The sequence below is a fragment of the Papilio machaon genome, chromosome 10, assembly GCF_912999745.1.
Source record: "Papilio machaon chromosome 10, ilPapMach1.1, whole genome shotgun sequence".
NCBI classification, from domain to species: Eukaryota; Metazoa; Arthropoda; class Insecta; order Lepidoptera; family Papilionidae; genus Papilio; species Papilio machaon.
In genome coordinates this window covers 152495-177114 of record NC_059995.1, presented here as the reverse complement: position 1 = coordinate 177114, position 24620 = coordinate 152495, and the positions used below count along the sequence as shown (strand labels likewise).

Here is a 24620-nt window from a genome sequence, read left to right as displayed (position 1 = left end):
TACCTTTATACTTGAAAGTCATCAATTTTACGTATTTTAGTTACGTTTTATATTACAACATGTATTTCTTGGCCGTTGTACGAGCGTTTATCATCGTAGTTTGGATAAAAACAATAGATTGGTGATCGTTAGTTAGTCGTAACTGGTAGTCAGTATGTTGGAAAGCAATGAATCACGGCACGTTGTGTCACTGGGTGAATAAACTGGGATTTTATATGAACACAATTGTGTGACATCGCAACCCTGTGACGTACTGTGTGGCTAAACCTTTTACATACAATGATTTCACATTATATACATCACACCGCTCTATGTATGGTTCGAATGACTATAAAAGCGTTTTAAGTCTATTTTGTTTTTGTTTTTTTTTTATTTATTTGAAACAATCATTAATTCGAAAATAAACACGTGTAATATTAAATATATTTTTGTGATTTTATCGATATTTGGACTAGATATTAAATATTTTGAATTGCCTGTATATAGCAATGGTATATAAAACTTTATCAAAACACGTACCGCACATAGACATGACAGTGTGACTCTTACATAGAACAATAAACATTACAAGACACGGAATTTGTACTGCCAGTTATGTTTTTCAAATCCTGTACACAATTGACTTTTTGTGAGAGATACGAAAATGTAGCGTCAAACTATCGTTACACTTTCGTTTACTGAAATAAAAATGAACTAATTACTAAACGTCTTTTATAAGCAAAGCTTTGGAGAATTATTTAAACGGAAAGACATCGGAAAGGCAGCGTCCAGGCAAAGAAATGATTGTGTAAATGGTAGGTATTGTACAAGTTCATATCTATGAATATCGGATATTATCCACTTGACGAAATAAAAAAAGCACAGATACGAGGAAAAATAAAATTAAAATGATTGATGTACTATTTTAGATCACAGCAAATGCCTGAGAGTCGTAAACTTAATTCTAAACTTACTCGGTACAATAAGATTGTCGCAAACATAATTTTCTTCAACCTCAACCAACTTCTACAACTTAATCTTTGGCCTGCAGATCTTTTCTCCTGTCATTTAACTTATTGCACATCGCGCCAATAACTTTACACAACATTATCTTAAATCTAATAATTAATTTAACACTGAGAAAGAATTTCATTAATAACTATATAAAAATATACTCTAATGGATGATAAAATATGAACTCTGATGGAAATGGGAAAGATAAATTCGAAATTAAGTACAATATAAATTATAAACGATCAATAAGTATGGCAACTTGAGCTAGCCTAGCCTAGCCTAGCCTAGCGATTACTTAACCTCTATCGGAATGTCAAAGTTTGTTCAGACATACGTATATACGTACATATACGTATGTACTCATACCGCACTTATCACTAATGGTAACAACAATCAAACATCAAAAATATTATATCAAAATTTGTAAGATCTAAACAACCTTTAATAGTTCGAAACATCTCGACGATGCGACTTCATAAAGACATCGGAAAAATACAATTAAAATCATTTAAAAAAATAATATGGACACTTCGGCGGATAATTGACCGGACCACCTCCTCCGCCCCGCGCACCACCAATGCACCACCAGCGAACCGCACGTCGAGTGTGCCAACATGCAACATTGTCACAAACACATATCGAACCTTGACCATTTCCATAGCTATAGCCTAACTGCATTCCAATACCCAATAACTTGAGCGATACATCTATTTAATTCAATTTTCAGTAAATACACATTCTTTACATTGAAAACATCGTTGCTAGTTAATTGAGCTATAACAATACTTGTCACTCAGATGCATCTCCTCAGAGACACTCCTACATCAGCATAACCTTCGTTCCCACTGAGCATCATCAGATATTTTTATTTAACCTACAATTCACAACACAGTCTAATGGTGTGAGATATCATGGACGTCGAACTCCGATTTGACTTTGATGAAGTTGGGGTTGTCGGTGTTGAAGTCTGGCCCCTTGTGGCCGAACTGGTAGACGAGTCGCGCTGTGGGCACGGACACGAGCACCGCCTGCCGATAGTGGTAGCGCATGGCGCGGCTGAACTTTTCGAATGTCATATTGTCGTTCTGCTTCATGGTTCCCCACAACTTGGCCACCTCGTCCGGCTTCACGAACCTGACGACAAACAAATTACATATTACATATATGATTTTACAAGAATATTACATATAGATTGAGTATGTATTTCAGGGATAATGTAGCTTTATAAAAATCGAAGTGTATTTTTGTTATCAGTCTAGTAGTTTTTGAGTTTGTTGAACTTATTTCCTAATAAGCGAGATATAATTTCAAAGAAATAATAGACTAGTAGCAAATTAACACAAAGCCGTAGATTACACAATACAGCAGTGAGTACAATGCTATGGACTAACAACCCGATGGCAGTCAACCTCGATAACACAGACAGTGGCGATGTCACTGCTGTGCCAGTGCCACTGTCCAGTTAATCGATGATATTTATAAACTCATCGACACAGACAGTTATTGCTCAATTTTCTACTGATTACAGAAACAATTTCTTTCGTGTTTTATATCGCATTCAAGGTTCTAGACGCAATCGAGGTTGTCCTGAACGACAGAGTCCTTACAGATGTCAATGCAAACGAAATAATTGCAACAATAACAAGTAATACTTTATTATCATTGATTATATTAAATGAATATGTTTATCTCCGGCTACTTTACACCTTTCTTTATATCTAATAATTAAAACAGTGAATATAAAACTATATACTTATTTATAATGTATTTTGTTAAAAAAAATACAATTTAATAGACTTTAAATATGGTAATATTTCTATTGTTATGTATCAGATAACGGCGTCGGCAGCGATGCTCGAAGTAAATCTTGGAACAACTAATAACATATTCAATCATATAATTTGCCGGTGATTAAATAAATTCTCAGATAGAGTACTTATATAGATGCACGGCGCAAACTTAATGGTAACTAGTATTCAATAATCGTGTCAAGTTCTGATGCAAAATGTCCAGATAATTGTGTCGGAGTCAAGGCGCACTTGTTGGCGACGCGGCCGGCGCGGCTGTGGCACAGCGGGGCGGCGGGGCGAGTCTCACCGCCCAACCAACTCACACTCAACCAGATTCACAATAATCCGTTCAACATACGCTTACTGAGAAATATATTGAGTACAAGTAGTATAAAATAAGTTTTCTTTTGTTGTTTTAAGAGAAATATTGTTATATAATATAGACACTCGATCAAACTAGACAATGCCCTTTTCATTTTTCAAATGCATAATTTTACAATATATCTGTGACTCTACAGAGAATTCAAACACAAATATGTTTTCCTTGTAGTAAAAAAGGAACATACAAAAACATTAAATGTCACGTAAATTATACACAAATAATTTCACTTATTATTTTCAAGAAAATCTCTTAATATAAACAGTTTCTTCATAATGTATAATAATTCAAGTGTCTTTACGACGGTTATTAGATTATAATCGAGAACGCGTACTTGAGAATTAATAGTTAAATAAATATCGCATTTAAAGATTAACAAGCGATCGTAAAAGTTTTATGAACATGTTAAGATTCTGGGCCGCGGCTGCGGAGCTGAGACATACCGACGTACAAGCACTTACGTTTCTTTACCGACTGATTTCTAGTATTGGAGATTTAACTTATTATAACGTAGAACAAATTGAATGCCTTAAATATTATTGCAAACATGTGTAAAATTACACACTCTTGATGTGTATTACACTAATCAGTGTGCGTACACATGTGTATTTAGATCGAGATGATGAAATAATTGATTAATTGTAATCATGGCGAACCGGATTGTAAATAAATATTTAGCAGATGATCTTATTATAAGAAATGATAGTTTTCATTTCATTCCAATGTTAGAATAGCACGCAAATAAGTAGCTCCAAGTGAAGTGGCAAGTAATCAGACAATGGAAATAAAATGTTGCTAATTGCAGGACCACGGCCACGGCCGATACTATATTTGTCTCGGTAATTATACAATTTATAAATTAATTACATTAAATAAACATTTATAAGCAAATAGCTTCATAATATAGTTCACAAATAAAGATATAGAAATTGTAATAACTATTTTTGCTATATAAATACTTTGTTACATATTTAAAAAAAATAAAAAAGGTATTATGGCTTCATTTATTTGTTTTTCAGCGAGTCAAAACATTTGTGTGACGTATTTTCACATTTATAAGAAAAACTAGCTGTCTGCGACTGCGTCCGCACGGAATTAAACAAAAAACTTAAGAAGTAGCTTATGTGTCCTTCCAAACTATGTTCTTCATCTGTGCCAAATTTCATCAAGATCCGTTAAACCGTTACGGATATACATTCTAACAAACTTCCATCCATCCGTCTAAACTTTCGCGTTTTTAATATTAGTAAGATTTAAGCTGAAGTCTTATAAATGTTGACCACAACTTAATGAATATGATGAACAAACGTTGTTGCAAGTATATACGAAGAATTGTCATAATACCACAGAGAACAAAGAAAGTCAGGAGCCGACTGTTGAGGTTTTGTGTTCAAAGACTTTAGACCAGTAATCACGAAGGCCATTACAGTCTTGGCCGCTATCTACACATCGCTGGCAACACTAAAATACATTTTATAACTACAGTAGAATCCACTTTAAAATCTATGCGCATCACTTGCTCGCTAGTGCTGTGTGCACACTTCACGAATACCTAGCAAGAATTTACAATACTTTTCGAACATAAGACACGGACATAACCGCGTACAACAGCTAGTGTTCCATTCACACTAGCTCGTTAGCTTACAGAGTGACTCGTCGCAACGTCCTTTAGCCTAAGCTGTAGTAACGACCGCCAGAGGTCGCCACTCGCGGCACATGCATAATGCAAGCACGTTATAACAACAATAAAAACAAGCCTTGTATCATATCATTATAGAATTTTTAATTTCATCTAAATCCATTCAATGTCATAGAGTAACTATTTTAATTTATAATTTCAAAGTTTACTGTCATTGTTTTAGTATTTGTTTATTTTATGTGTAGCGTAATGTTTGCATTTATTTTTTAAATTAATTCTACAAGACGATTATGTAATTTTTCATTTATTATAATGAAAATAAATAAAATGGCACAATTAAAAATAGTGCATTTAGTCAAACAATAATTGCCATGTCTACTATAATTAAAAGTTTTTTTTTCAATAATTTATAATATATTACATTAACTCCACTATATGTAGGTAATTAATAATGTTCAACCCTGCTATTCAGGACAAAAGGCAACAAACTCGGATCGCATAAACATATGACATCACGTTGCTTGATGCCTCGTTGGCCTCAAGCCCAAGTCGTTCAGCAAGATGTCAGCTTCGTACGGACCCTTGATATAATATCGTCGACCTTGCCGCGCTGGTCCGCAGTCGCGGGCCGTGATTCATGGGAATTTGGATGCGCTGCGCGTGCGGCCACGCCGGCCTTGCCTCGACGACTATCGCGTATCAGCTGGGCCAAGGGGCACACGTGATCTGCATTAACAACGTTTTAATGTACACTCACCTTTATATTCAAGACATAATACTTTTCTGCTCCACTAATTTTATTAATAAACGTAATTTGACGCATTGAATTACGATTTCTTGACGGCATTTTGACATAGAGTACACTAATGTTTGGACTCAGGAGAGCATGGTCATAGGCCCTGTGCAATTGCTTGAAAATCAAGGTAACTGAATTATTTCTGTCAGTAATTATAACGACTGAATTAAAATAATTTATTCTTGTCCAAAATATGTACAAAAAATGTTTTCACAGTATTTTACGTTAATGCGGAATTAAACAGGAAATTCTTATAATAAAAATAAACTATATGACTAAGTATTCAAACAATTTTCCAAACAAATCCAATATGAGAGAACATATCCAGATTACAATAGACACTACGTGAGTTTGCAAAAGTACGTGTTGTTAACGTACATATTTTGTACACAGGTCGGTGTTGCGAACACGAAAATGCAATATGTCCGACTATTCAAATATAACATTGATAAAACCTCTACGAATCCGTAGTACTCGTACATTTTACATATTTAAAGGAGTAGTTTTTAAAAAATTGAAATATTATCATAATAATTTGGAAATCCGTGTATAGAGACACAATGATTCGTTCTCATTGACATGTCAAATCACGTGTGTGACATGACTCTAAATTAATGGTTTTCTTTTTTCAAAAATAAAACGTAACTTTACTTCAAAACCCTATCATTGTTATTTCAGTGGCGACATTTTAAAGAGGAGTGAATGTGTGTTTTTCTAAGAATTTCCACTGCTTAAACAACTCTACAAAAACATATTACTTTTATGTTTCTCGGCAGTGAAAACTCAAAGGTTTTCGATCTGACTGTCTGACTTAATGGGAGCATAAGTGTCGTATAATGGCATATAGTTTACGATTACAAGTAATAACAAGCAGTCATCTGTCCTGCGGGTGAGTCAATATCACCACATCACCTTCGAGCTCGTACAAAACCTGTCGCATTTGAGTCAGACCCTCTCCCCCTCTTGCATACCCCTCGCGAAATCAATGACATCGTTTTCAAGATATTTGTTATGCATTTTTAGGGTCTGATGAGTGTACTTATGTTGAGTAACTGTTTATGTTAACACAAATATTCTCTTTTTAGCACTTAAATGGCAAATTATCTTCATATCTGCGTTTCAATAATATTAAGTCGTAATAAATTGTTATTTTTATGTAAGAAAAATGTATTAAACGTAAGTTTGATATTTATTCTGATTTTTTTTTTCATCACTCAGGACGTATTGAGGCAAAAGTTTTTTGCAACGAACCTCAATGTCGTATTTTATTTATAAAATGTATATTTAATTTTGCTAATTTTCATATCTGATGCACTATTTTAAGAATTCTTTCTCAGAAGCATACGTGCGGCAACACAAACAACATTATTTACCTATTCGTCACAAATGCTCGATTTTCCCGCTTTTTTGCGAAATAGGGACATGCAGATTATCGCTTATCAATGATCATTTCAACTTATGTTTATTGACATGGATAAAAACATATTTTACTATCATTTTGAAATAAACCTTATCTTTCATTACTTTAGCTATATTATGTTGAAATAAAATACTCATATTTTAGTTACAGGTCTGCATAAATTCAGGCCATTTTTATTAACAAAATATCCTATCACGTAGAGCATACAAAAAACGCCTATTTCATATATTTTCTAGAAATGTATGTAGATATCTGAAACTACATCAAGGGATATTCATTTGTCTTGGAAAAGGGGAAGAACCGTGCGGCTATATACATACATTATATATGTAAATTTACATTATGTATTATTATGTAACTTAATCTCGATGAATGTCACAGGTCAAATATGTAGAGAAGCTAAAATCTACAGTAATTTCTTAAGTAACAAAATAAGGAAGTGTGGTGAACAAATTTTGATCTGTTACCAGCTGTCAACGATATTAAGATAATATCACTGATAACCGTCTTTTATCATTCATCATGACTACGAAACTGACACACGGTGTTACCACATTCTGACCTACACCAGGACTATACAACGTTGCATTCGTGACGTCATATAATTATTAAAAACCTTTCTTACTTTAGTATATTAAAAATTTAAAAGTTGACACAAATTTCATGCAAAATTTAGACAACTAGAGTTTCACAAAAGCCAACTCTAATCGTTTATTAGAACTTGACTTGGACTTGGCTTTTGTGAAAAGTTTGATCATCTCCTTCCATATAACCTATTGTTAAATAACAAATTTCCATTTAAATATCTTTTTGTGCTAATGTATGAAAGTTTTTTTTTATTATCTAATGTTGTCGAGTGACATCCTGATGTCTTCTAAGGTTGCTTTCAGTATACAATGTCTAGACATTAATCTGAACTGGTTTTTGTTTAATTTTAAATATTCTTATGTACGTGTTATACAAGAAAGTTATTTCAAGTAGATAAAACTGGCTAAACTTTTATCTTAATCATAATATGACGTATTTAGTATCACATACAAAAGAGACTATCTATGTAAGTGTACAAGGCACGCGTTTGTTGACTTTGTGGCAATGAAAATCTTCTATTTCATTACACAATACATCATCTATGTACATAAATATTATGTATACAGTATTGTTTTGACGCCACATGACTTAGGTATTATTTCTTAGTAAAATCATGGTCGACTTGTGCGTTTCCTACACCTAGTTATAACATGAGGCGTACATTTTTGTATAATGCACTTTATTAATAGAAGCAAATGATAATTATGATTACTACGAATACCTGCCCTCCTTCCATAATATTAATCCATGCTCATCGAATACATAACAAGTTAAAAGCGCATGTAAAAAGGTTATCTCCAAAATAAACAACGCGCCATTGACGCCCGGTTTCCTGTACGTTGTCCTGAATTGACACTCGATTGCACACCGCTATCTACTGTCTGTCAATAAAAATTATACCCTAAGACATTGGCCTATAAGTGCAAATTCTTTCCGGCGGTGTGAAGACCAAAACTGTTTTTTTACGAATTCAAGGCGTTTGCGAATTAATGCTTTCCAGGTATTTCGAGAAGCTCGCGGAGATAAACAAACAGTAGTAGGATGACCAGCATTCTGCTCGGAAGTTCTGAATACGACTTCACTTTAATTACGCTTAGCTTATCTAATTGTTATACCAAAATCTACCAACAAAGTCGTGTGTTACATAAAATACTTGTAACTAATTCAAGAGCATATATGTACAAGAAATATACAGTGACGTACCATGCGTATTTTTCATTTGCATTTACATCACTGTACTTACCAAGAAACATAAACTCGTGTTCTGCGAAGTTAAAAAAAATCGCTCTCGGAAACAATTTGTTTTGGTAGCTAGAGCCAGAAAGAATTATATTAAACTCTATTTATGAAAAAATTCTGAAATTAAAATCTTCTTAATAATAAGAATCTTAAGCGATATTAAACAATATTGATAGCTAGGAGGATAACACAAGCTATGAATTCAGGCAGATACGAAGTGTCCGTGTCCCGCCGGGTAGTAAATCAGCCGCGAGCCGCAGCCAAGTGGTACGTCATCCAACTCTTGGTAAACTTCAATGCGTATGATTGTGGAATTAAATCACCTCATTTGTAAATTACAAATGTTCAACTTTATACAGCGATTACTGTACTGAGTTACTTGGAATAAACTACACATTGAAAAAACAAGCAAATGTTCAAAAAGGAAAAATCTTTGATAACTATTGCAGAGGAATTTGGATTACCTTATTTTGTTATCCTGAATTAACAATATTTTTACATAAATAAATTATATAATTTCATGAATACTTGTCCGCATATTCTCAAAAGTCAAGTAACCGCTCGGCGAATGTTAACAAATATTATTTTGGGGTCAGCGTGAGTTTTATATGCAAAGAGGCTTCGTGTCACTTCGCAAAGTTCTCAAATCCAAAATAGGAGGGACCCTTGACACTCTTTGTTTGTTGCGGTGTCACTTTAAATACATACATCGATTATTTTATTGTCACTTTAATATCCTACAAACATCACTTAACCTTGGATGTTGGAGATTTTCGCTTGTAACCTTTTTCACCTTTTGTAGTGCACTTTATTGATGCCAAAAATTAAGAAGACGTAATTGAGGTTATCTGAAGGTGTGATGGCATTGGAGGAATTTAAAATATGAGGGAAATTCGATTTAGGTCAGTTGTAACTTAACTCCTTTAAGGTAATGTAAGGACGACATATAAATATGTATGTGATTTTATCATATCACTTTTTTGTGAAGTGCAAAAAAATTAAAGATTTATCGATGTCCATTTTAATGCTTTATCGTGGTAATATTGTTACTTAGTCAATTTAATTATGCCAAGTTAACTCAACATTAAAACTTATTTATTAGTAGTAGAATCATACTAATATTATAAATGCGAATGTTTGGATATATGGATGGATATTTGTTACAAGCTATCTCCAGAACGGCTCAATGGAACTCGCTGATGAATTTGGCATAGATGTAGAACACTTTACTTTAATAAGTAGCCTATGTGTTCTTCCAGACTATGACATATAAACGTGTGAAATAAAAAAATAACTTAATAGTTATTTTTTTATTTCACACGAAAGGAGTCGCGGGCGACAGCTATGTAGTAACGTTACAAAAAAAAAAGAACTATTAAACATCAATCTAATCTTCTAATATTTACATCGAAATATAACTTATTGGTGTGCGCCTACGCCATTTCATAAGTTATAAGTTTTATGTAATTACGCAACTACCTATATCAGTGATTCTCAACCTTTTTTTTGTTGCGGCACATATTTAACGATTTCAAAATTTGGCGGCACACAAAGAAAAAGAAAAAAATTATTACAAATTATATTAGAGATTATATTAGAGATTATATAACAGAAGACTGTGCGCCGACTTTAGACATATTCCTATTGCTATGCACGTCCCTTCATCATAATTTGGCACTAATCCACAAAAAATAATTTATTTTTTGTGGATTTAAATATATATTCATGTTGAAAATATCTTTCTTTTTAAATGATATAATTTAATAATATTAACATTTTTTATACATGCAAAATTTGGCGGCACACTTTTGAAATTTGGCGGCACACAAAAGTGCCGCGGCACAGTGGTTGAGAATCACTGACCTATATAATTGAGGATGATAAATCTGCTGTTTTATAGGATAATTGTTTTAGGCAAAAACAAGCCAATTTGTCCTGTTTTGTCTAAAACTTGATGAAAACACCTATAATTACATATTCAAATGATCACGCCAAAATCAATGGAGACGATAATTTATAAGTATTTAAATATTTTCTGGTTATAATTTTGTGATTTATATTTTTGGATGCAAAAAAGATTCACGTGTAAAATAAACTCATCTCGTTCCATTGTACGCGCAGGAGCGAGACAGCACGTACACAAATATTATATCCACCAGACAGTGTTGCGAATCCGCGTCAGAGAACCCAGTCCGACCACTTCTCAAATCTTGATTATGGCTGACATATTAAAGAAAACACATATAGACGTAACCAGATAAACTACACGTATCTTTTAATTTATACGACCTTTAGATATTTAAAATATAGTACTAAAATGTGACGTCAGAAACATTTCGCACTAGCTTAAACTACGTAAAAAAATTCATCAGAGATTTTTTTACTTCAAAATTATGTTTTTAAAAGAAAAAAAATGGATAAAATGAATATTAATGCATAATTATTTGATTCTTTCCGATACCAAAGCTACAAACAAAAATGAACCGAAGTGAATAGTTTTAGAGTTACTTTTCTTTTCCAACTATTTGGAAGATCGTCTTGGGTGTAGCAAGTCAGAGTGGCAAACACCCCACCACCAGCCTGCAGCGACCTGCCGCCTTAGTGACTTGACCACGGGCTGTTGTCCCCGCCCCCCACACTTTTTATAATTATTAATGTCTGCAGGAGAATAACAAAGTTAATTTATTTGGCTTTTTTTTCTATTCCCAACACTATATATAAACACAAACCAGTTTTTGCGAGCTCTAAGGTCATGTCACACTTTTTATACAGATGCATAACATCTGTCTGTTGATTTTAAAAATTAATTAATTTAAAAAATGGAGAAGAATAGTTTTGTTAAAGAAAACAATGCGGACAGAATAAGAACTTTTAGGATGTACTAATACGTCACAAAACAAGGAGATATCTACTTATAAAATCTATACTTTCCTGAGAAAGAGACCTATCTCAATGACTTAAATCCACTACATATTATTTAAACGAACAACTAATCTATATATATAAAAGAAAGTCGTGTTAGTTACACTATTTATAACTCAAGAACGGCTGAATCGATTTGACTGAAAATTGGTGGGCAGGTAGCTTAGAACCAGGAAACGGACATAGGATAATTTTTACCCCGTATTCTATTTTTTATTCTGCGCGGACGGAGTCGCGAGTAAAAGCTAGTAACTCAATAAAAAAGTGTGAAGCCATTTATTCTGATGGTATACAATGTTGGCTAATCTTTGTGCATACGAGTAGTGCACTGAAGAAACTACTTTGATCTCACTTTTAGTTTCGTAATATTCAATCGTGACGCATCTTTAGCCAACGACCATATCTAAGATTTATAAAATACACTAAATATAACGTCCGCCTTTCTAGTTTCACAAACGACCATAATGTTAGTCACCAGGTCACCCCAGACCACCACACAACGATCTACCGCTTTGAAAACCACGGCTTCATCATCATCAATAACAAGCCAAATTTGGTAGGCGTTAGTTAAATAATCCAATAATATAAAAGAAAATCGATGGAAAGTCGCACACGCTTTTCTAAGTACCGCCTACAACAAAACTGGACACTACGATCGTGAAATTTGCACGCACGCAACTTTGAACTCTGTATCTTTACTGATACGGGTGAGTATGCCGTGCTCCATATCTTTGTTGTATCAATTATTTTCACGTTATCCTCATGCCGTCCTTGTCACACTCTCGTCCGTAGTTTAATTGCGATAAACTGTATTTATATCTTGATACATATAAAGATGTGTTACACTGTACACTGTCTTCAACTAAAATAATATTTATACTGCTTACGATAAACACGTCCTCACCTTAACTATTAAAATATTTATTCTTAAATTAAACTATAATAAATTCATTTTTAACAATACTAGTGCAGATGAATCACAGCTATCAGTACCACAGTTCGTCTGACTCACAGCGCACTACATATAATTTCATCAACATGACAGATAATAATAGTTGTAATGTTTGCTAACTTTTTCTCACGTAATCTCGTCTGTGTGAACACAGCTCATACGCTAATGCGATGACGTCAACGCACGCGATAGTTGCAGATATATTCGGAAACTAGCCATTACAACACTCGGTCGATTAAAAACCACATAAATCTCGAGATGTTAAGGTGTGGCGTTGCGTTACGTAAAAATTTTTGCAAACTTTTTATTCTAAGCTGACGTCATCGAGGAACTAACTAGTCGTAAGTCGAATATATAAAAAAAATATCGTATAGGTGAAAACGTATTATCCACAAATATTAATGAAACGTAATAAGGTAATCTGATAATACATCAAAATTATCTAATCTATAACAGTTTTAGTTATTTAACTAGACGTGATGCCAGATAAGTTACACACACTTGTGGCACTACACTGACATATAAATAATAAAGTTCAACACCTACTGATATAAGATGTCCACCAATGCGATTTTTAATTGACATACATCAATGTAAAATGTAACTTATAAATTTCTGTGGTTTCAAGTTTGTCGGCGACATTGCTGATGCGCGAGTAACGAGGCACATAGGTGTGCGTTGTGTGTCGCGGGGAATCCCGCCGCGCAAATTCTCTGCTGTCGGTCGACGCTCACCCACCGGTTTAGGTTCTATTCCAATTAAACCCAATGACTAAATCGTTCAGGGTAAATGATCACAACATGATAGTGATCCACCGATAATTTTTCTTATTTCATTTTTTTTTGTAACCTTAAGTTTTTTTTCTGGACTTGGGGTCACCCAAGTGACTAGCTGCCAAGAATGAATAATCACAATTTAAAGTACGCGCTGCCTTTCGCTAATGCAAGGTTACTACGCCGAAAACTTTATGCCACATTAAATACAAGTAGACAAACCGAGAATCTACTTCTTAGAAAGTTAATTATTCGGATCTAATATAAAGTCATTTTTAATTAAACTTATATTAGTTAACATTTTATATATGTATATCAGATGTAGATAAAATAGGTATTAGGTAATATATGTCTATACAATAATGATATTTTTCCTTTCTAAAATATCTAAATAAAGCAGATCAACCAATAGCACGGAATTTCGACATTCGGCGTAGTCATAAGTTACCGGAAAATGAACATGTCCTTGGAAAAGAAAGCCATCGAATTGACACTAGTCCAAGAGTATTCTACGTATATACATGTGACCTGTGATAACTTATAATCACGACTATGATGCAATTAAACATATTATATCTGAAGACGATATCCGGAATCAGTGTCAAAATATCAGACAAAGAGATGCAGAGACTTTTGTACAAGTAATATTGGGGATTTGTTTGTACAGATAATATGTTTATGCTTATTTATTGTCCGTGCTTGCTGTGTGCAGACTGGTCGAAGTCACACAAAAGTTAACTTCACTTTTCTCAAAGAGATCGGCATAAATTTTATGAGTTTCATAACTTGATTGTCATGTCGTCTTTAACTTAAAAAAATACCAAGCTAGCAGTTTTATTTCTCACTCGTGTATAATGGAGGCCGATTAATGATTTAATGACTTCCTTCATCACGCACAATAAGTTTGTCAGTGCGCGTCACATGGTGAGTTCTTTACAAACAGTTCGTCGCGTCGGTGCGGTGACAAGGTGACGATGCTTCTTTAAGAATGCGACGCGACTTTGCAAATGACTTACGTGATTAAATTATTCAAACTTTCGTGAGACATTATCATTAACTAATATAGAAAACGGCTGAAACATTCACGTACATTTGTCCGGTGTCGGCACCGACTAGTTTCGCCGTGTCCGCGAAATAATACCAGTCCCACTCACCCTGATGAAGGGCCCCCGAAGGGCTCGACACCGGACAAATGTACGTGAGTATTTCAGCCGTTTTCTTTATTAGTAAATGACTTACTTGTCTTACAAACGTTTGCCAAACCGAGGTTTGACCATACATTAGCCACGTCTCATTGGAGTCTTATTGGAAATTCACTTACTGTGTCGTTGTGTGAATCACTGGCTGGTTAGTTTCGCGACAATTACTTCAACGAGACTGTTTTTTTATTTTATCCGCTTCAAGATGAATCTTAATTTTACCGCTATATGGAGAAGTATCGTCACAGTGTATAATATTATTGTCTGTAGCAAGACTTAAAAATAGCTTAATACATATAGAATTGAAAGAATACATTTACCAACAACAATAAGACGTGATGTGTATACTTTGGCGCTTAATATTCTTAAAAGTAGAATGGTATTACCGACTATTTTAATGTGTCAACATCTACACGTATTGGGTTTATCCAACAAATGCGATATTTTAAAAAAAAGGATCACATAATAAAAAGGAAGCCTTGTTATTTAATGCACCTTGTGTTTTCCTTCTTGAAATATACCTAACCAATAAATGTGACAACATGTTTACATGTCGTGAAAATGCAATGCAAGAAAAACATCGCCTTTAGATTTCTGTGAAGCGTAATATAAAAAGCAGACTTGGAACAAGGTGCGTATTTTTGCGGTTCCCTGCCATTACAGGCCAAGATGAAAAGAACGCGGCAATAAAGATGCTAAGTACAAGCATTCTCTATATGTAGATAAGATGTTATAAAATTGTATCATCCACTCAGTATTCATGTGCATTTAGCAAGAAACTAAGCAAAGGAATTGGATAAACAAAGGAAACTTAAGAAAATTCGCACAAAAGGCGATCTCGCCACCCGGAAGCGGGGGCTCCTACTAATCAATATAATAGAGCCACTATGAGAAAAAAAATATATGTACGTATATACAGCCGGTCGCACAAAGACCGACGTGGTAAATAAAATAAGACCGTGTTTCTTGCGACATAAGGTACATAAACAAGTAGCGCCCCGCGCCGGCCTGCCCTAGTTATAAATAGATTTTCACGAAAAAGAAATGTTACAGGGACTTTGGTGCAAGTCCGGCACAGAGTATGCTAAGACAGAGAGTATACGTTTCCTTCAACTTCAAATAAATGTTTTAATAAAAATTCGTTTTGTCACAAACAAATGTTTAAGTTACTCTTTGAAATATTTTCAAAACTTCACACAACTATATTATAACGTTTCTGTACATAGATTGTTAGATTGGCTCGTTCATGAAACATTTTCTTCTAGCTTTACAACAAAAACAACTTAAATAAAGGTACAAGATAACGTGTCAACATATTAAGAAATATTAATTCAACAAATATTAACATACAAAATTGATTCCAGTACAAAATATATATTGTAATAAAACAATTTTATGTTCACAACATAATTCCAACTAAGTATATAAATAACTACGAAATAGCCATGGATTAATTATTTACCGGATGGCACTATCTATGTATGGTCATATTGGAAGACGTGCTAATTAATACAACTTTAAAATAATAGAGTTATACATAAACAAGCACAGTAATTGGTCCGCGTGGCTCCCTGCGCCCCGCGCCGTAAAACTAATGTTCTCTTAAACACATTTAAAATTATCGTTGAATTGAATCCGAAGACGACGTTTACCATTTTATATTATTTAATTTAATATGCTATGTATTTGTATACGAAACTATGCTAAAAAGTATGATAATGACGTAAAAGTGACGAGTTAGCTAACTAGTGGTATGCAACTCTACATGTTATACAAGTCAATGTTTACTAGAAATCTCATGTTAATACCCTCATTTGAGTTTATCACCAGACAAAAGATTTATATTCGTATAATCTCTGTCGCGAACTAACCTTGCTCTAATTTCTCGAGCCCACACTCTCACAGGCGCAATTAAGTTGCGTACACGAGCTGCGAGGGCTTGCGGGGCGCGGGGGACGCGGGGAGCACGGGGGTTGCAGCCCCCACCCTGCGGCCCGCCGCCGGGAAAAATGCGCGCCCGGCGAGAGGAAAAAAGAAAAACGCGGAAAGCGGAAGCAAGCTCCCGCGACACGTGACTGTCGTCTTCCCGGGAGCGTTGCCATGGCGACGGCGCCGTACCGCTCCACAGCGCTTATTTTCGTTCCCAACTTACGAAGCTTTTTTTCTTTTGTCGAGGGATTATTAAGGGTTTTTGTGCGACACTTTTAAACAGTTTATGTTTGGCGAATTGCGTTTCGTAGTAATGTTTTTTTATGTTTCAGGAACGAGATTTGTAGGCTACCATTGTATTGCTATAAGTACTTTAAAAAAATGTGATTACGCATAATAATTTTACTATGTTTGTTTTACTTTTATCAGAACAAATGACAACAGAATGACTTCGGTATTAAAGAGAAACGATTTTTATGCCCTACGGTTGTTGTTTTCGTTAAATCTTAAACTATTCGTGATGACATAATGTTAATAATTCTAACTAAACTCGTAGAGTTGTCGTCACGGATGAGTAAAACTATAACCAGATATCAAAGAATTTAACAGAATTCGCGTATCAAAAAAATATAATCATGCAAATCGCTTGTAACTAATTAAGAGGGCGATCACTTGGTTACTACGAGTGGCACGAGGCGAGACTCCACGTGTAATGTTTTTCTGACCTCCGGCGCGGTACGGCGGGCCCTAGCTACCAGTTTTTCCACCTGGCACGTGTAGGCGGCGGAAGTGCGCGCGGCCTTGGAGCCCCGCACGGGACATGATGGGAAAAAATCTATACGAGTGGAGTCGGGCGGGCGGCACGGGGGGCGGCAGGGGACGCGCCCTGCACTCACCACCACACGGTAGGGCACCATACAACACGGCACGGCACTGTGTCGGCTGCACTAGGACTCGGTAAAACAGCGGCTATCAGACATGTGCTCTACTGACTCTACATCAAAATAGTTACTATGAATATACACGCCTCTTTAAAAACTCACTTGTATACGTTTGCATCTGCTCAATTAGATATATTTGTATAATAATTGTAGATATTAAATTAAATTTAAATAAATAAATCTATTAACTAATAAGTGTAATTATAATTAGTGAAACCTTACGATGTTATCGTTTTGTATTATGACAAAATGAAAATAAGAGACAACGCCATTGTTTGTGTGAGAGTTCAAATATTTCGAAGGTTCAATCAACTTTCAGGTCGAGCATGAATAAGAGCGTAGTATCTGACAAACTTGGCGCAAAGGATGGCTATACGCGTCACACGCGAGTACGACAAAGATGGCGAATAGCCTAGTTTCAGGGCTTCTAGGTCACGCGTTGCTTACACATGAAATGCTCTATCGCTTCATGTTTACCAACAAATGCCTTCCAATCGTAAAACGACGTAACTGTACGATAGCGCGAGGTGAATTTCGTCTTTGTCAGAATTGCAACAAGTCTTAATATCGAATAAAATGTACTCCAAAGTATATAATGTATTCGTCTTCTTTTTGTAATTTATACTTACCTTTGAATATAGAGTTATACAGACTTATCTATGCAATAGGTGTTTGGCGCCTTACTTGGGTGGCAGCTGATAACAATGAAAACCGCATTTGTATCTAAATTTAATAGCAATCAAGTTGCTAATGGTCAAGTTAATTAAAAAAATATCTTACGTCGTCATTAGGAGTGATACTAGCGACCTGTCCCAGCTTCGTCAGGTTGGCATAGGATATACGTCCGACCACTTTTCTGTTATATCAGTAGTATATATGATTTTTGTGTTCCGCTTATTGTTTATGATCGTGATATATTTTAAACTATTTGTCATTAATATACTGTAAAAGAAAAATTTAATCTACAATAAAATCTCTAGCTAACCAAAATATTTTTTAGGTTAAGAATTAATTTTTAAAATTGAAAAAATTGCACCGTGTGCATCACACACATTTTTTTGTAGCGCCTTTTCAGATGTATACAATTATCTCATATAGAATTTTTTATAACGCTGACGGTTTAGCCTATGTGAGGGGTTTAGAAATACGCTGTTTATTCATATATACTAAACTCAAATTAAAATTAAATATATACACAAAGTATCTGGAATAAATGACCTAAATGATGGTGAAAATTGAATTTAGTTATAGTAGTTAGTAAATCTGTTTCGTGGTTTAGCAGAAAATTCAAGGCAAACAGAGGTTTACGAAGAACGAGTATTTTTTATACCATATATAAATATTAGTTATCTATATCATTAAATGAATTTAAATTTTAAATAAATATAAATCTTAATAATTTTATGATACAAAATTGATGTGTGTTTCTGCAGCTTCCAATGTTTACATCACAATTAGCTAGGCGGTGTGCTAATACCTAGATTCTAGATCTGTGTTAGTGCTTGTGTGCAATCTATTCTCGGATCTGAGGCAACGCAAACCGGTTCAGATGCGCTGCGCCGGCGCAGGTCAGTGCTAATGCCACCAGACAGAAACATGTAATATTCCTGTTGTTATGAGAATTATTACGCAGGCTTACCGTACCCATTTACTGTCTACGCAGTGTCGTAGTATACCGCCGTAGCTCGTAGACATTCGCACACTGGTATTCAAAAATTATTAAGGTTATTAATAATCTGGACCCAAGGTGATTGAAAAACCTCAAAGGTTACGCTTAAAATGCCGCTGCCAATGATTTAAACAAAACGCGATTCTTGTAACTCGTTAATTCATATCAAAATGAGGTTTTCATTCAAAACTCGATCGTAACACCTTTCAATAAGAACTAAAAAACACTAACACGGGCGGTACAAATTCCTCATGAACTTTTAACATTGTCCAAAACAATTAAAAACGACTGCGACGAAGATAATCAATAATGAATCTTAATGTGAGGTACTAGGAATGTATTTCAGTTGTTGCGTGCTAAGTGGTGTATGTTAAGCATCAGGCGAGGCCGGCAGCACAAGGTTAAGGTGATATAAAAAATCGCACTAGCGAGCTGATGAGACAATGCGCGGTCGCGGCGGCGGGCAGCGGGAGACGCGGCGGGCGCGGAGTTACGATCTTATCAACGCATAGTACAAAATGCAGCTAACGAGCTAGGGCTGGCAATGTTCAATTGCTGGACTTGCACACTGGCGATAAACGACGACCAGTGCCTTGTCAACCTCTGACTTTTGGTGGACGACGAAAAAACCTACATCCAATGACTTTTACGCACCACATTCGGGATCCATGTCATCGACGTTCAACTCACAGTCTGAATATGCATCGTGCATATGTTAAGCATGAAAAGGTGGCAGCCCTTTCTTCGTACACCAGAGATCGACACAAATTATCTCAACTACTTTATTATTGTTTATACACTTTACAAAGTTATATATAATTCTAAGGGTAAGCAATAATTTTACACTAATTATTAATGTTTTTTAAAGCTTAGAGTAGTAGAGCAATGTTTGGTTATTTATAGAAAAAGGCATGAATAAAATTTAAATTTAAACTTGCTGTAAACCATAGTTGATTTGACACGTGATAAAGTCACGTTTTGACCCTGACACGTGAATTGTACGACTTGTTCGGTGAAGCTTATTTACTCCAAACTTTGTTTATTTAAAGTTAGTTAAGTTCGCTAGTCGCAAAAAAATTAAAAGTCATATATTTCAGTATAAAATGTACTCTACGCTGTGACAATAAGTCAACGTTTAAAGTGATTAATGAACATTTATATATACATATATGCAGTCAAGAGTAAAGTCACAACAAAGCGATTTCACACTTGTTATTGGTAAACATAAAGCCCGAGTAGGATTGAATCCGAACCCCTACTAATGTTACACTCGAAAATACAACACTCGAAGAATCTAGAATTATAACAATAATTAAATTCGACTTGTGTTACTAAAGCGACAACAGTCAATAGCGTGTCGACGTCTGTTAGTAGATATATTAGAATGAAGGTACCTAATTTGAGTTTGTTGACTTATCAAATATTTATATTTAATGTACTATTTAAAGATATATTATCAAGATGGATATCGAAATAACACGCCTGTTGATAAAATTTATCTATATATATATAAAAGAAAGTCGTGTTAGTTACACTATTTATAACTCAAGATCGGTCGAACTGATTTAGCTGAAAATTGATGGGGAGGTAGTTTAGAACTAGGAGACGGACATAGGAACTTTTTTATCTTGTCCCTTATAAAGAATCGAATTAATTAAATTATTTTCTATTTACGATATAAAAATCTTGTTGACACTCCGATTGAGAAAATTTTTCAAAATAATGGGTATAGTTAAGATAACTAAATTTGCACTGTAATTTCGAATTTATGAGTTACTAGTTGTCGCCCGACACTCCGTCCGCGCGGTATTAAAAAAAAATTAACAAGTAGTCTATGTGTTCTTCCAGACTATGTTCTACATCTGTGCCAAATTTCATCAAGATCCGTTGAGCCGTTCTGGAGATACCTTCAAACAAACATTCATCCATCTAAAATTCTTAACATTCGCATTTATAATATTAGTAAGATTATTAACAATTTTAACATGTACCTGATTAAAATGAAGTAATGTTATCATACCAAAAAAAAAAAACATCAGTGGAAAATTTGCATTAAATGTAATTTAAAGGGATTGTACGAGTACAAGAGCGGTGGTAGGGGCACAGCTGCAATGTCACATTGACATGTTTTTGCTCGATTGAAGTTTTTCAATGACAAGGTCAGTTGCAGCGTTTGTTTGAGTAGCGAACTGTGAGATACTACGAGACGCAAAGATATTTTAGCGCACTTTACTATTTCTGTTTGAAAAAATACAAATCATTCGAAACTTATACGTCCCGCAATGCAAAGATAGAAGAGGTCGTATTCTGAACATTCACAAAGGTGTAGTAAGGAAGCCAGAATTTAATACGAAGTAACAAAACGCGATTCTCATTACATATACTCCTTAGTTAACTAACGAAAAATAAGTAGAACGAACAATAAGAACCTTTATACAAATATCAACTATCTAGTAACAACGTACAATCTCCATCTGATCTCAATGTTTGTGTGAATATAGAACTTGTATTTTTATCTTACTAAAAACGGATTCAAAATAATAGTCTGTTAGAATAAAATGTAGGTATCTATCTACAATACCTATAAGAGTGTTTTGCCATATAAACAGAAATTTACAACAACAATCATTTTATTAGCGTTAAGTCCTTTCATATTATATAATGCAATTTTAATATAAACAATAATAATTTGTAGAGCCTTCTTAAACAGTTTTGTAAAATATAGCTCTTCAATATCCGTAAAATAAGAAAATGTAGCAATAGATAAGTTCGATTAGATTTTTATTTTCGCTTTGATATTGAAATGTGTCTCTACCGATAGGTGACTGATTCATTTTGTGTTGTATTTTTATCAATTAAATAGTAATTTTCTTGCCCTAATTATTGATCCGATCTCCTCACTTGGCTATTTACTTCTTTTAGTCATTTTCACAAATCTAACACTACTTGACAAAGTGATAAGGTTATAAACTTGGATGTGGGCCTCTGCCGCGCCGAGACAATGGACACAGTTTGAACCTTTACACTCCAAGCTGTTAAATTGTTACTAACAGAAGACAAACGCACAATAGCGACTCGCAAATGCAACGTGACGTACGAACACGATACATTACGTATGGACGGCTGTCGAGAGCTGGGTGAACACGCCAAACACGATATAATTTATTTCCAGACGTTAGATATAGACTCACCTGAATTTTCCTTGAGAGTGGTCCTCCCACTTGATAATGGAGGGGCAGTACTTGGGGTCGAGCAGCAAGTTCCTGAGGAACTCGGGCACGGAGACGCTGCGCGGGCGCTTGCACACCTTGCGGCCGCTGCCCTTGGGCCGACCAGGCGGCCGCTTAAACTGCTTGCGCTTGTCCTCCTCGTCGCCGGACTTGCTGCCGTCGCTACCGTAAGGGCACTCTGGCGAGGCGGTATCCGAGGTGCGGAAGACGTCGTCGTCGCTGGAGTCGCAAGGCGGGTGCTGCAGCGCAGCTTCCGCCGCACGGTAATCGAGCGCGTACAGTCGGTTCTTGTGGTCCAGGGAGTCCAGGTCGAGCATTGTTTGCGCTGCCTCGGGGCCCGCGTACAACTCGCCCTCCGCGCACCGGAATACCGCCGATTGGCGCAGCATCTCCTCGTGGAGGCGGGCCTGCAGCTTCTCGTAAATCACGTCCCCGATCCTACGCGAGATGGTAGCGTCGATATTGAAATTCGCCAACTTTTGCACGATGTCCTCGCGTTTCAGGCCGCGCAGCTCGACGCCGGGGATCCTGAAGTTGCAGAAGGGGATGTCGTACTCGCAAAAGCCGAGCCCCTGTGCCGCCGCGGCCGCGTCCACGACCCACGAGAGCGTGTCGTCCTCGGTCCACTCGGCCATGCTCTTGTACTTCCAGTCCTCTCGATGGTACTCGCGCGAGTTGAGCAGGTTGTGGTAGACATTGGCGGCGGCGTCGACGTCGGGCTCGGCGAAAGCGTCGTAGTGGTTGTAGTAGGTGCCGTAGACGTAGGGGGTAGTGTTGCTCTTGCGAAACACCTGGAATGCGTCGAGGCGCTCGGGCGCCGGCGGCGCGGGTGCGAGATAAAGCTCGCACATGTTTTGCTCGTAGTGACGCGCGTGGTCGAGCATGGCAGCAAACGACGTGCGCAGCGACCGGCTGTTCGCGGCGGAATGGGCGCGCGGCGCGGCCTCTACTTATAAAATACGCAGCGACGATTGTTTGTTTACAAGTGCGCGGTGCGTCGCAGCTCGCAGCTCGCCGCGCCAAACAGCGTTCTGTGCTATCATGTGCATGCCAGCGTTGCAGCCGGTAGCGATGTAGCGGCGCGCTGCTGTGACACGTGACAGCTGATTGCTGCTCACGAATTATATACAATGAGTGGCTCATAAATTATCTGGAGCCTGAAATCTTGCACATATAACTAGCGGTCGCCCGGGACATCGTTCGCACAAAATTTAAAAAAATTACCCTATAATATTCCCGTATTTTCCAGTCAAAGTCCCGTCAAAATGGTCCAGCTGTTCCATAGACCTGGGATAAACGCAGGTTTAGGTAAATAATTCGCAATCCAAATAATCGATCGATGGAGAATTTTCATGTTTCACATATGGAAGTGTTCCAAACATTTCTATCAATTTTCAGCTCTATGCTTACTTGACTTTGACTGACCATTAGTTGTACGGATAAAAAAAATATGGATTAACTGGAACTAAATCAATCAGTTTCATTCACCGCATCATAGTCACATACAGTATATCTCTTGGTAAGTTCAGTCGCCTTGCGAACACTTCCTTATCCTAACCTAAGACAAGATATGAATGTTGCTTATGTCACTGAGGTGAGATGTCGCTGCGGTCGCGTCGATATTATACCTACTGCTTCGCTATCTACTTTCTTACTTTGAATGCTAAACTTTTACAACTTTGACGAGACAACATCAAGGGTTAGCAGTAAGGTTTTCCAACAATTAATTTGGGGTCGACTCCGAGTCCCTCTGTGGGGACATACTCGTATGTGAGCGGACGAAGAGGTATTTATTTCGATTTTCTTTTGAAAACGCATTCTTCGCAATGACTGCTTTTGATGGGCAGAAAATATCATGGATATGAAATGATTTATCATCAGACTTCGTTTTTTTTATATTTTGTTTATGCGTTTAGTTTGTTAGAAATGAATATTCAGGCACTATGTGTAATAAGGACTCTTTGTTCAGGTGCTCTACAAATTTTTAAAAAGAAAATTTTATGTGAGGGGAATTACGCTATTGGGGATTACCCGGCTACAGCACCAGTCTGCCGCTCCGGCGCCGCTCAAGGCAAACTGCTTACTTTTCACTACCTCGCTTTTCGGTTCTCTTGAAGTATCAGACACAATGTTTCCACAATGCCTCATCGTGTATTATTAA

At 36.1% G+C, this 24620-nt stretch overlaps 1 protein-coding gene across 1 annotated transcript; it reads right to left on the bottom strand.

The window, feature by feature from the left end:
* Positions 1–445: 445 nt before the first annotated feature.
* LOC106713824 (ETS homologous factor) lies at positions 446–23416 on the bottom strand. Its single transcript, XM_014506699.2, has 2 exons — positions 22421–23416; positions 446–2127 (listed from the first exon to the last, which is right to left on the bottom strand). Exons 1-2 carry the CDS (start codon positions 23341–23343, stop codon positions 1887–1889), a joined length of 1164 nt encoding a protein of 387 aa, XP_014362185.2. The 5' UTR covers positions 23344–23416; the 3' UTR covers positions 446–1886.
* Positions 23417–24620: the final 1204 nt, after the last annotated feature.

Excerpts from the sequence above, each read along its gene's own strand:
- LOC106713824 (XM_014506699.2), bottom strand. The coding sequence starts at position 23,343 with ATGCTCGACCACGCGCGTCACTACGAGCAAAACATGTGCGAGCTTTAT. Across the intron at positions 2,128-22,420 it reads CACTCTCAAGGAAAATTCAG|GTTCGTGAAGCCGGACGAGG; the intron begins GTGAGTCTATAT and ends GTTTGTCGTCAG.